Source organism: Nycticebus coucang, chromosome 13 (genome assembly GCF_027406575.1).
Source record: "Nycticebus coucang isolate mNycCou1 chromosome 13, mNycCou1.pri, whole genome shotgun sequence".
Lineage (NCBI taxonomy): Eukaryota > Metazoa > Chordata > Mammalia > Primates > Lorisidae > Nycticebus > Nycticebus coucang.
The window spans coordinates 58,624,228-58,638,414 of record NC_069792.1 but is presented as its reverse complement, the minus strand read 5'-3'; the positions used below and the strand labels follow the sequence as shown (position 1 = coordinate 58,638,414).

Sequence of the window (14,187 nt, the reverse complement as noted above, 5' to 3'; positions counted from 1 at the left end):
CTAGATGGAGCTCTTCAGCTATACAAACTGATGTGCACAAAAGTTTGGTTTCTTTCCTGGATTTCTATGGTAGCGTATGACCCTAGAATTAAGGAGCCCTGAATTTGTGTCTAGATTCTCAGATTCTGGATCCTTCCTACCCATGTGACTTTGGACAAATTATCTAACTTTCCCAAGCCTCAGATTTCTCCTCTCTACACTGGAGATGAGAAGTAATTCTATAATTATAGTAGTTTTAGATTTATAATTAAATGAGAGCGTAGAGAAGTGAAAGATAATCTCCAATCCCCCGTTTGCCTTATAGGTGCTCTTTGGTTACCTTACACAAGAGCGAAACACACAAATTGTACTCGTTTTACATGTACAAAGAGATCTTCATGAGAGCGTTAAGTCTGAAGTGGCCAATACAAGATGCTTTTATGATTTTTAGACAAAACGTTTAAGAAGAAATGACAGAACAAAGGGGACTTTGCTAGGGGCAGAAACTAGTGCAGTCACTGGAAGATGGGAGGGGGTGCAAAACTAGCAGAAAATAGGGGTTACTTCAGAAAGTGTATTTATTCACGTCCAATGCAACTCCCAGTTTCCAGTCTCAGGCGGTAAGAGTTATTTTCTTGCCCTGTTAAGGGATGGGTACTCCTCCCAGAGGAATCTATGACTTGTTGCATACTGGCAGAAACCATTTCTCCAATGTTTTCAGCCTGAAATAATATGCCAATTAAACGTATTTGCAGATGGTATAAGAATATGACCATACAACGTTCAGGTTACGGCCTGACGCAACCAGCATAATTGCTACGGCCCACGTTCTTATAGTGAGAGCCCGGATTTAAGACTCGGTCTCCTAATTCCTTGACTAGTGTTCGTCCCATCATGTCACAAGGGCACAGACCAGGATTTCTCAGACCAGAGCTCACGAAACGCCGCACCTACTCCACTTGCCTTAAACAGATCATCGGACGCAGGACACAAGCGCCGAAACACGGCCGCCAAAGCTGCACCTGCGCAGGCGTCCTCTGTCGCCTCGCGATGCGTCATTTAAGGCGCCTGCGTACTGGGCCCAGCGCGTCCTCTAGGACTTACCCAGAAGGTAGCGCTTCGCTCTCGGGTCAAAATGGCTGGCAGGCCGGCTGGTGAGTGATTCTTGGGAAGGGCGGCTCCTGACGGGCGTCGCGGCGCTCAGTCTTTAATTCTCACAGAATCTTATCTGAGAGGCCAGGTTTACTGCGTAAAGGAAGGTTGTGGCTCCAGTCCAGCCAAAAGGACGTGTTCCCCCACCCCTTTGCTGTCCCCAGGCCGGGTTTGCTTGGAGGTTTGAGTTAAAGACCTGCTTTTCAAGGTGCCCGCAGTGGTTCTGAAAACCCCAGAGTTCCACCTGCCTGTGTTCGGCAGTCCTTGCCCTCGGCCTTGGAAAAGTTCAAGGGCACAAGAAGATAATTTGTGGATGACTTTCAGCCAGTATGAGCTCACTACTTGCCATGGCCCTTACGCTGCCTTGTGCATTGGCTCGATACACTACCAGTGCAAAGAGGGAGGTAATAATTTCTCCCTCACACTGATAAGGTAACTGAAGCAAAGCGACCCAAAGAAATAGATTTGGAGTTTTCATTCCCGCTCTTTAAACCGGGATTTAGAGACAGCTGAGCGAGGGTTAGAGTGAAGCATCCAGTTAACTTTGGCTTATCTGGACCGTCAGTTTGATTTGTAGGTCTGGAAAATTTGAAATTATTGTAGCCACTAGAACAAATGCATTTACTATGGAATAGAATGCAGGAATTACTGGAATAGTAAAACAACGTGAACTTAAGGTAGGGGTTTCCTTATTCTTTTTTCTGTTTGGTTACTCTCTGCCCTCTGGCGGTATACGCAGAAATTGGAGTAGCTTTTAAAAAATACTGGTCCAGCCAGACCTGGTTGCGCGCTTCTTTAGTGCCAGCTGCTAGGTAGGTTGAGGAGGGAAGATCGCTAGAGCAGGAGATTGAGAGTGTAGTGTTCCAATTAGCCACTGTACGAGGAGACTTAATCTAAAAAAAAAAAAAAAAAGTCCCCTTTTCCGCACCTTTGCTGCCATTGTGAAGTTGTTAGGATCGTCAAGTTGCCAGAAAAAATCTGTTAGCCTAAATGACATTGAGTTTTGGGTGTGGGGCTGGGTGTTGAGGGAGATGTTTAAGAATTATTTAATTAATTTGGTAGATATTGAAGGAGCCTTACTAAATTCAAGGTTCTGTGCTATATTTGAGAACCACACGGACGCAAACTCAACTATCACTAGTTCGGACTTTGGGCAGTATCCTTGTGTAAACCTGCTTCTCCTTCTGCAGTAACAGACGTGTTGTAAATAAGTCCAACTGATGCTGAAGCATATAGGATAATGCCTGTACACAATAAGTGTTCGGTGAATTTTAATCATTGTTATAATCACGGGTAAATATGTTTACAAATAATTTGTTGTCCACAGTGTTTGTATATTGTTGACTCTTTGATTTCTGTTTTTCTTGAAGCAATTTTGTGCATGACTCTTAATTTCCAAGATTTACTGAACGCAGATAATTTGTAATGTACTGAGTAGGAAGCCAGGAGGTGTTGGAAAGGAGAGGTTTTACTTTCCTTCCTTAATAAAGGCCTAGCCATAGACAAAATTTTGAAAGAAAATTTAAACTTGTTCTATCTCCCCTTCTGTCCCCATAAGGCCTTGTCATGTTGTCCTTAGCCCCTGCTGGGTTACCTCATCAATTCTATTCCCCAAAGAATTTTAAGATTACGTATTTCTCCTCATCCACTTTCACATATCCATTCTCTTGGTGGGAAGTTAGCTGCTTCGGAGGAGGGAAATGGTTTTCTTTTACTAATCTATATTAATGTTTAAATGATCAATGGTGTTAGAATCCTCCTAGAAATAAATTTATTTTTAAAGAGAAGGAAGCCAAGTGCCAAGTGAAATAAGTATACTGTAAAATAACAATTGTCAAGCATGAGGGTCGTTTACACCTGCATACCTACCCTGAAATCTCACCCTCTTTTTATACAACTCCAGATCCTTTGAAATGTTTATAGTTATTTTCTATAATCTGTTTCCAAAACTACAAATGATACAGGTGTTCTAAGTCCCTCTCGCATCCCCTTTTCCTCCCATCCATTCTAATGGTAATGGGTGCATAAGGGCGTAGTAACATTAAATGTACCAGTGGGTCTTTTGTACCTTAGGTATTTGAGTTTACCCTTTTCTCCTATGACTTGCCACCTAAAGTTTTACCTGCAATCACTTTACTCTTAGGTAAAATAAGCAATTTTTATCTACAGTATATAGAGTATAAACTTTTAAACAGAAATTTCTCCCTATGTTCACATTCAAGAGGCTAATTGTAAGAGTGCTGGATGCTTGCCTGTCAATGTATTCATCAGTGTAAGTGAATTGTAGCAACTAACAGTGTGACAATTACTAGTTGCAGCATCAGGCCGATGGCTGGATGGTATTCGAAAATGGTATTACAATGCTGCAGGATTTAATAAGCTGGGTGAGTATGCTTTCGTTTCTTTTCTTTTTTCTTCGCTTTTTCTGGGGATAGTGCTTATGAAAGCTTTATTATGATTCCAAAAAGTACTTTGTATATCAGAGATTTTTAAATTAGATCACATTTTATTGTTAAGTCCATTTCCTTTTCTACTTTCTTTTGAGAAGGGATGAAATCCTATAAATTGTTTGAATTGGAGATGATTTATAGCAACAGAACATTTTCCTTATTATATACTCCACATACAAATTTTTAATCTTTTTCAAATATTAAAATTCTCACATCTTTGCAATCATATGATTCCTAAACTGTTTTAGAATTTTATAATTTGCTGTGAACTGCATTTTTTGCTGTTGAAGCTTGGTGGAAGTGTAATTAGATGTCACTGGTTTCTTAGTACACTATTATTTGTTTATTTATTTATTTTTGAAGCAGAGTCTCATTCTGTCCCCCAGGCTGGAGAGCAGTAGTCTGGTTATAGTTTACTGCAGTCTCAAACTCCTAGACTCAAGAAACTTTCCCACCTCAGCCTCTGGGGTAGCTAAGATTGCAGGTGAAGACCATAAAACTCAGCTGATCCTTTTGTAGAGAGAAGGTCTTGCTCTATAATCCAGGCTGTTCTTAAACTCCTGGTTCCAAGGGATCCACTTTGACCTCCCAAAGTGCTGGGATTATAGGCAAGAGCTACAATGCCTGGCCCTAGTACACTATCATTTTAAGATTCTATAATACCTTGATCTTCAATTTAAAGTATAAGAAAGCAGAGAGTTTTTTTATTGATGTGTGTTTAAAAACAAGTAAATATATTTTTAAAATTGACTAGAATGTGAATTTTGTGATAGTGGATTTTAAAAGGTCCATATATTGTTTCCACATTATAGTTCAAGAAATAACTCATTATATGTATGAAGTGCATTGGGCTTCTGTTGTGCCTAGTGATTTGAACTCCTGATGTTTCACCCATGTCTTAGGTTACAAGTCATAAAGATATTTTACTCGTTTAAAAGAAAGAAGCCTGATTTTTGAGATGCGTGTTTAACTGTGTGTTCAATCTCATTCTTTCATTTTCTATCATAGGGTTAATGCGAGATGATACAATATATGAGGATGAAGATGTAAAAGAAGCCATAAGAAGGCTTCCTGAGAACCTTTACAATGACAGGATGTTTCGCATTAAGAGAGCACTGGACCTGACGATGAGGCAGCAGATCTTGCCCAAGGAACAGTGGACAAAATATGAAGAGGTAGAATAGCTCTTATGTATCTGACAGTGTTGGTCATTAGGGTGTATTAGAAATAAGAGGCACACATTCATTTGTGTAGCACTTTAGAGTTCTCAAAGTCGTGTTAAATATCCTTTCAACAGCAAATATCTCCATTTTGAGAAAAACCTGTTGAAACTTAGAGGTGAAATGACTCTTTGAAAATCACTAAGCAAGTCTCTAATAGAGCAGGACTAGAAATCCAGGTCTTCTGCCTCCCTGTGCGCTGCCTTCTGCTCAGATGGAAAGATCAGCCCACTGAGTGGTTCTGTGGATCCTAGGAAGGACATCAGTGAGGCAGACCTTCACCCCTTGAACTGTGTTGAAACTAGGCAAAAGCCTGGGGACGCTCATTTCTTTTTCTTGCCCAACAGACGTTTCTCTCATAACCTATGAAAGCAACATATTGCAACATTTTTATGGTTTTTTTCATCTTAAAAAGCAGATAGTTGTGGGCGGCACCTGTGGCTCAAAGGAGTAGGGTGCTGGTCCCATATACCAGAGGTGGCGGGTTCAAACCCAGCCCCAGTTTTTTGCCAAAAACTGCAAAAAAAAAAAAAAAAAAAAGTTGTCGGTTAAGAATATATTTTCTTAAATTGAAGATAAGAAGTAATTGATTGGGTGTTTTGTTATTTAAGACTTACTAAGTGGGATATATTAGTATGTGATGATAGCATATAATATTTTACTTTTTTTTTTTTTTCTTTTTAGGATAAATTCTACCTTGAACCATACCTGAAAGAGGTTATTCGGGAAAGAAAAGAGAGAGAAGAATGGGCAAAGAAGTAGTCATATAGTTGAAATCTATGGAGGCAGCTGTCATCAAAGTATTTTTAGGAAGATAGTTAGACCTTAAACATAAAATTTAAGAATTATTTCATCTGCAGATGTATTACTTTAAATAAATGTCTATAATAATCACTGTTGGAGTTTTTGATTTGTAAACCTTACACTGAATAACTTTTGGATTTACTTTAAAATTTTTTCCAAACTTGTATTTAACTGCCTCCTGGAGCTCAAAGGCTGCTTTATTAGTTTTTCCTCACTGACTAGATAACCTATCAATTTACTGAGGAATTTAACATTATACCATATAGAATAGCCATCTTTAGGTTGCTTTTGTAGGTTAGCAAGATGCTTAGAAGCTACATCGTGGCCTCACTTGCAGGCGTGGAATGGAGCCAAAACAAGCTCTAGTGACTTCATTCTTCTGAAGCAAACGGAGCACTTGAGCAGACTGGCTCTTGTGCTTCAGAAGCCACTGAATAAAAGAAGGAAGGAATTTACCCCTGGTTTCCAGGATTGGGAAACAGCCTCTTTGGCAACTACTCTCCAAATGGATTTGATTTTGCATTCTACCCTTTAAAAAGAAATTATGTATGTACTCCAGTTTAGCCATATTTGTTACATATCTGCTCCTGTACTAATACGTAGATTAAAAACAAAGCCTTTGGAAAAACATGAGTACAAAGACAAATTTTACTTTCTCATATCCCTGTGATTTTTCTACTTTGGAAATGATTGTTATAAAGAATAAGGTTTAGATACTAATCAGTTAAAAGTTTTAAGATTATAGGGCAGTTTTTAAAACTATAATTTGGACTCATTCAATGATATTATTTTCAACCCTGAATTCTGCAAAGCTTTCTTTGATGAGGTGAGAGTATGGAACCAAAATTAACAGGGCAGGAACTGCAGGGCCTGTAGCCTACTGGTGTTGTACAAGTCACTGCTGTGTGTGGTGGGAATGCTTTACCTCGGTAACAAAATGGGAAAAACAAGTTTTGTGCCACATTTAAAACTGATAAATCAGGCTTAGCATCCGTGGCACAGTGGATAAAGCTCTGGCCACATGCAACAAGGCTGGTACGTTCAAAGCCAGCCCAGGCCAGCTAAACAACAATGACAACTGCAACCACAAAATAGCCGGGCGTTGTGGTGGGCACCTGTAGTCCCAGCTACTTAGGAGGCTGAGACGAGAATCGCTTGAGCGCAAGAGTTTGAGGTTGCTGTGAGCTATGACGCTGTGCTACTCTAACGAGGGCAACAAAGTGAGACTCTGTCTCAAAAAAAAAATTGATAAAGCAATGTGTGTGAATGTTACATATTTTTTACTAGGTGATAATCAAAAGACTTGTATGATAAAGAGCATCTTTTAAAAATTTTAATTCAGGCTAATGTGCAAACATAACCTAGTTATAACATAACATAACTAGGTTATGTTTGCATTTACTAGGTAGAATCTCCCTTGTGTGTCCCGCACTCAAGAGTTGTGCCATATACCTTTACTTGTGCCCATTATGTGGGAGCACACCATTCCCCCTACTCCCTTCCCCAGCCAATCTCCCTCCCCTCAACTTGAATGGAGTTTTTCTCTTACGTGGGTGTGTATTAGATTGTCTACTGGGTTCATATTGGTATTGAGTACATTGGATACTTGGCTTTTACATTCTTGTGATACTTTACTAAGAAGAATGCATTTTAACTACATCCAGATTAATACAAAAGATGTAAAATCTTTTTTTTATGGCTATATACATGTATCACATTTGTTAATCCATTTCTGGGTTGGTGGATGTTTAGGTTGATTCCATATCTTGGCAATTGTAAACTGAGTGGCAGTTAACAATCCAGTGCAAATGTCCTTATGATAAACTGACTTTTTTTCTTCTGGGTAGATGCCTAGTAAAGGGATTGCAGGATGAAATGGAAGGCCGAACTTGAGCATAAAGAGCATCTTTTAACACTTTTGCTTAAATATTGGAAAGCCTCCAATAAATTCTCCAAGAGCCTTTCTTTGGTATTCAGATTATTTTTTTAAACCCATCTTTAAATCATGCTGATTTTCTTTTGTCTAATTCAAGATAGATCCTCTGTTGATAATGGTTTTGCTCAGGTCACATAATGACAAGGTCTCAGTATAGTCCTACCTGGCAGAAGAAGGCTGAGAAGATGGATGCTATAGAAGCCCTCTTGTTGAAGAACATTGGCACGTTCAGAAATTTTCCTTGAATAGGACTCTCCAAAAGCTCTTTTAATTGTAACTTAAAGATTACCTCTGCAGGAGTCTGGCCTGTATGTTCAGACACCAGAGGTATACAAGTGCAGGGAGACTAAACTGGGGAGTTTCACTCAAATCAGAGCACTGCAAAGATGTGTGGGTAGAGGGAGGCTACGCAATGACCCTGGAAACTATGATGGTAAGTGTGGTTGACATTTAAAGCAAGCTTAAGAGCACCACTGAAAGATGGGACAAACAACTGACCAAGATTTAGGTATAACAGGAAGAGGAATTCCCAGATTATTCACCTGCTCAAGGTAGAAAGTGGCAGAACAATGGGCTTATCTCAGACTTTTTAGTTTCTCCTAACCTCAATGTGCATGCCTAGTCTACATTGGTTGGTTGCCTTATTCTAAATGAGAACAAGTTTGCAAAAGTTCTGTTAATTATAAATTATTGTTCTGCTTATTAAGAACTAGACAAAAAAGAGCTCGGCTCCTTCAGAGACTAGGTGAATGGGTGAAAATTTGTTAATTCATCAGTGAAATCCATTCATTTGAAGAGAGGGCCTTTGTGTTATCAAAAGCTGTCCTGTTTGAAAAAAATCACCATGGGAGTTTCAGAAACAGGCTTGTCATTCTGTAGGCAGGATTAGACTGCACAGGTCTGAATCTATTTGCTCATCGTATAACTTCAGGAATACAATTCAGTTTATTTGTGCCTCAGTTTTCTCAGCTCTAAAATGAGAGTAATGATAGCACTGATCTTCCAGGGTTGTGAAAATTAACATTAACATCAAGCACTTAGTACAGGTCCTGCCACAGTAAGCATGATGTAAGCTGTGTGACTAGAAGGGAGAATAAACAATTTGGGAAAATGGTACCCTCAAGTCTAAGAGCTGACTTAGCTGATGTCCAAGGTCCTCCCTTTCTTGTATCTCCTTCGTGACACTCTCATTCTGGCCACTCTGTCTCCCTTGGATGTCTGACCTCCTTGAGTGAAGTGTCCATCCACCTGGTCATCATGTGGATCCAATTCCACACGATGACCCCAATCAGGATGGAGCCTGGCTAACACTTGGCTATCTCCTTGTTTTGTCTTTTGGATTGATAGTATTTTTAAACTTCCAACATTTCAAATCCTGCTAATTTGCTTTGTACAGTTTAAAATATTTGATATCTTGTAGCTCAGTGGGTAGGGCGCCAGCCCCATATACCGAGGGTGGCGGGTTCAAACCCAGTCCCGGCCAAACTGCAACCAAAAAATAGCCGGGCGTTGTGGCGGGCGCCTGTAGTCCCAGCTGCTCCGGAGGCTGAGGCAAGAGAATCGCGGAAGCCCAAGAGAGGTTGCTGTGAGTCCTGTGACGTCATGGCACTCTACGGAGGGCGGTACAGTGAGACTCTGTCTCTACCAAAAAAAAAAAAAAAAATATATATATATATATATATATATATTTGATATCTTGTATTGCCTAAAGTTTGAGATTGGTTTTGAATATATGGTTTTCCTAGACTTCGAAAAATTGTTTACCCTGAAATGGTGTGTTCTGTTTTTCTATTTTATATACTTTGCAGTTTCATCCAAGAAAAACAGACAGCTGCCTTATGCTCACTATTGTAATGCACTGCCTGGTATCACTCAGTCTTCACTGTGTCAAGGTGTAGGGTTAAGGCATGCTGGGGCCTTACACCCCCAAATACCAACTCTGGTCCTAATTCCATACTGCACACAAGTACTGATAACATTCTTGAACTGAGTTCTCGTGGCCTAAATATTTATGTGATACTCTATTTTTGAAGCGTACCAAAATGTTACAGTGCCGTTTCCTGTTTTTAAATTATAGAAACTTAATAAAATCTGAAGTGTAGATTTCAGTAATGATATCATGTAGTTGTTTAGTTTAAGGGCTCCCTTTTAAAGCATCAACTCTGCGTTGATTATTACTTCCTCAAATATTCAGTAATAAGAATCAAAACTGGGCCAAAGTCCAAAGTTTTAACTATAGTAATCCTTCCAAATTCACAAACAGTATTTTTAAAATATAGACATCCTATGTTTGGCTTTGAAAATAAGCAATATTTGGAATTAAACATTTAGGTAAACATAAAAACTGTCATAACCAAATCCTCGACAGCCTGGTGGATGAAGGGCAGATAGGTTTATGCCACATGAGCACCATGGATTTTGGGAATTACACAGTATGGGAGAATACAGTTAGAACGTGGATGAGACCCGGGTCCCTTGTTCCCTTAGAACAAGACAAAGTCTGCCACTAGGTGGCGACGCAATGTAACTTTACAACTTAAAAGTACCTTCATTCCGGACCCCACCAACTGCCTCCCCTTCATTTTTCAGGATGACAGCACCTTAGAGGTTTATGGCCATCAGGAGAATTTACTACTAAGCTATATACTGATGTAATGAAATCTAATATATGCTGTGCAATGAATTATGAGATGTTATTTAGTTTCAGGATTTTATTACTTCAATCGATTATGACCATATTTCCTTTTATGTGATTGCTCACTCTTTAAACATACCAGATGACTGTATGAGGAACACCTAATAAAGTCTATAGATGTTAAAACACAAATGTTTTAATTTATTTTCCATAATTTGTTTAAATTCTGGTTATACTGGTGTTCATATTAAGAGCCACAACATGTTAAAATCTGAAATCTCAGATCAGATGGTTCCTCTAAGTTACTATTTTGCTAAGAAATGTTATTGTGTATATTAAAAATTGAGCAAGGAAGAATAAATCATTACAAGGCAGTTAATTTTTAGCATAAATGTGAAGAAGCCTGTTAATATTTGAGCAGCTTATGATAAACTATTTTAAATTGTCATTCTGAGTTATGCCTCTGTCTCCTCCAGTAAAAAGAATGTATCATTTGTTTAACTTTGTATTTTAATACATTTGTCTATTTTTGCATAAATGTAAAAATGTAATTTTAAAATAAACCGCTGTGAAACTTCTGTAACACTACTCAAATGAATCATTGTCCTATTAGTATTCTAACTATTTCTTAGAAAATTTTTTACATATCTATGAAAATTGTATTTAAAAGCCATACCAAGAGAGATAATTATTTGTTTTACAAAAGAGTCAGCTTACAGTTTTCTTATGCATGCATTTAAAATGTGGTTTTCCACTAACCTGGAAACTCAGCTTTGAGGCCAAGAATTTAGCCAAGTCATTAGCCTTTAAAGATTGGCATTCCTCAACTGTAAAATGAAGGGGTTTGGCTACAAAGTCTTTAAGATTCATTTTAGCATGAAAACATCCTGGGTCTGTGATTTAACATAGGCACTCTGTTGTGAGGATGAAATAATGTTGTTGTAGTACCAGCATCGCCCCAGGCACTGTTCAGATGTTATTGCTTTCAATCCTCCCTTGCCACCTTCTGACATAGATATATTTATGACATAGATATATTATAACTTGTTTAAATTTGCATGTCCATTGTATGGAAGAAGAAATTGAGCTTTAAAAGTTCATTTTCCCCTTGTCCATTAAATAGTTTCATATATAGTGGGGTGTTCTTGAGTTTTATTTGTTTATTTTTGGTGTATGTTTCTGTGTTCCCAGCCAGGCAGAAGCTAGGTATAGGACAGGGTTTCTCAGCCTCATCACTATTGACATTTTGGGCTGGATAATCCTTTGCTGTGGGGGCCGCTCCTGAAAGTTGTGAGATATTTAGTAGTATCTCTCACTTCTACACACTGGATAACATTAGCTCTGCCTCCCTCCATTAGTAACCACCAAAAATGTTCTAGACATTGCCAAATATCCCCTGGGGGAGCAGAGTTGCCCCTGGTTAAAACTACCAGTGTAGGAAATACTAGAAACCAAGATGGTAGAAACAAAAGCACCATTAGATACATAAATATGGAAAGGGAAGGAAGAGGAGTATTGGTAAGCTCTCATCTAAGGTGCACAGTGTTGGAGTATTCAGCACACCCCCTAGGTGAAGGGTTCAGCTACAGCTTGAACTTTACCAAATAAACACAAACAATGTAACTTAATCCTTTGTACCCTCATATTAATCTGAAATTTAAAAAAGATACAGAAATTTGTAAACGTGAAAATACACGTGTAAATTATTTATAATAAATGGAAACATGGAGAGGGTGCACTCACTCAATCTGGATAGGCATCAGGGAAGACTGATAACTGGGCTGATTCCAGAAAAGTGAGCAAAGTTAGCTAAGCCAAGAAGGTGGTGAAGGGCTCCATAAGCATAGGAAACTGAGCTGGAAATGCTCAGAGGCACAGAATTGCAGGGCATGTGTCTAGGGTAGAGCATTTTTTGTGTTGATGGCGTGGCAAATGTCAGCTGGTGCGGGAGGTGAGACTTGAAACGCATGCCACAGAGATGCCTGGACTTCATCCTGTGAGCAGCAAAGTGTTTGGATGGATTCTGGGGAGTGAAAATGTTGGGTGGAGGGGGACTAATGTTTACAGTTTTTCAATCTGAACTGCCAATTTGCTTTTCAAAGTTTATAATAATTTATACTCTTCCAAGCACTTCCTGGGGGTCCTTTTCATTGCATTCCTGCCTACACAGACTGCCCTCATTAAAAATAATCTTTGTGAATTTGGTTGGAGAAGAGTTTCTTGTTTAAATTTGCATTTCTTGAATTGTGTAGTTAAACCTTTTTCCATATGCTGTTATCACGTTGTTTTTCCTCCTTCATCAATCTTATTCACGTTCTTTGCCTTTGGGTCTATTTTTATTTTCACAGCATTTTGCCTTATTTGTTTAGTTTTCCTCATAGCTCCTCCCCTCAAAACTGAGTTTGGGTCAGTTCTTATCTCTTTGTATGAGACCTTTATATATTTAGACAGCACTCCTTTTACTTAAATTTGCTGAAATGATATTTTCTTATTTCATTGTTTGAATTTTATTTGGGCTATTTTTTGATGCCTTTTCAACTTCGTTCATGGTGGTTTTTGTCAAATGGAAGTTTCCAATTTTTATGTCGAACAAATGATCAGTCCTCTCTCTCTGTGGTTTTGCATTTAAGGTTATGCTTTGTGAAGTCCTCCCTTTATTCCAAGTTTATATAAATATCCAGCAAGGTTTTTCTCCAGTACTTTTAGCTATCAGAAATAATACCATAAATCTTTAATTCCTCTGGAATTTCTGTGGTGTGAGCAGAGTATATTTTGAGAGATACTAGGAGGTCCAATTGGCAAGGCTGGGAGATCAATTAGATGTGCGCAGAAGGGGGAAGTGGGAAGTGGGGGGGTAGAGAGAGAAGTGTGGAGGGGCTCCTCAAGGGGAATCTGTTAAGGGAGATGGCTGATAATGAGCCCTTTCTGTAATTGTTTGATGCGCTAGATATTCTAGATCCACTCTCCAACCTCCTCTGTGGGGCTCTGCACCCCAGGAGGCTGGCCTGTGTAGAGGGCATCTATAGACACACTTTCCCTCTGGTTGCTGGCTGAGGCCTGGCCAGTGCGGGCACAAGAGGAAGACTGGGGTACTTATTCCCCAGCCCACATTCCTCTGCAGAAAGTGATAGCATCTGGCAGGCAGCTCCTGAAAGATGGTCCTCCTCATCTTGCCTGCCCTTTGTTAATAGTCCCTTCACTGAACCTTCTTTGGTGGCTTGATAGTGTATGCTGACCTGTCCTGCTGGGACCCTGACTCATACAGACAGAGCTGGGCTCCCCCAAGAGTAGTTGTGTTGTCCTATGGGAGTGCCAAGGGCTGCCACTTGGAACTGGTTTGTGGTGTGTCTACAGAAAACCTTGAAGGCTTGCTTCTTTAAAGTTGGCCAACTCAGGCCCCAGAGTCGGACTCCAAAAGACCACACAAGTTCCTGTTGAAGGGACTAACCTTCCAAAGGCTGGCTCCTACCACCCCCACCCCCCTGCCTCTACCATGACAGATCTGCTTCCAATCAGAACCCAACTATTCCACACAATTTAATGTAGGTAAATGCTGGTGCTAAAAAGATGCTGTGTGATAGAAAACAGAGGGTGCTTTTATCCTGTTGTGTCGTTGTGTTGTATCTCTGGACAAACTTTTCCCTGCTGTTTAACTCCCTCTTCCCTGAATGCCTTCTGCAAGATTCTACTTGTACATGATACCCTGACTTGCTGCTCACAGTCCTCACGGTTCTTTGCTTGTCTAAATTCTAGCTTAACATTAAGACAAATATTAAATTTTCCTACTTGGAGAAGCCCCTTTGATCCCCACACACCTGACATTTCTCTTTGTTGTTCACTGGGTGCCATTCTCATTTATTTTTTAAAAAATTCTCTAAGGTGAGTATGATGATTATCTTCTTTTCATAGAAGCTCAGAAATGGTAACTGGTGCAAGGTCACAGCAAATGAGCAAACTGAAATACAAATTCTACTTTGAATAGCTAGGTTGTTGTTTTTTTTTTTTTTTTAA

General features: G+C 39.3%; 1 protein-coding gene across 1 annotated transcript; it reads left to right on the top strand.

Moving 5' to 3' along the window:
* The first annotated feature begins 1,046 nt into the window (after window positions 1–1,046).
* LOC128563939 (cytochrome b-c1 complex subunit 7) lies at window positions 1,047–5,695 on the top strand. The gene is made up of 4 exons (XM_053559486.1): window positions 1,047–1,133; window positions 3,444–3,515; window positions 4,590–4,756; window positions 5,486–5,695. The coding sequence occupies exons 1-4, from the start codon at window positions 1,115–1,117 to the stop codon at window positions 5,561–5,563; spliced, it is 336 nt and encodes a 111-aa protein (XP_053415461.1). The 5' UTR covers window positions 1,047–1,114; the 3' UTR covers window positions 5,564–5,695.
* The last annotated feature ends 8,492 nt before the right edge of the window (window positions 5,696–14,187 follow it).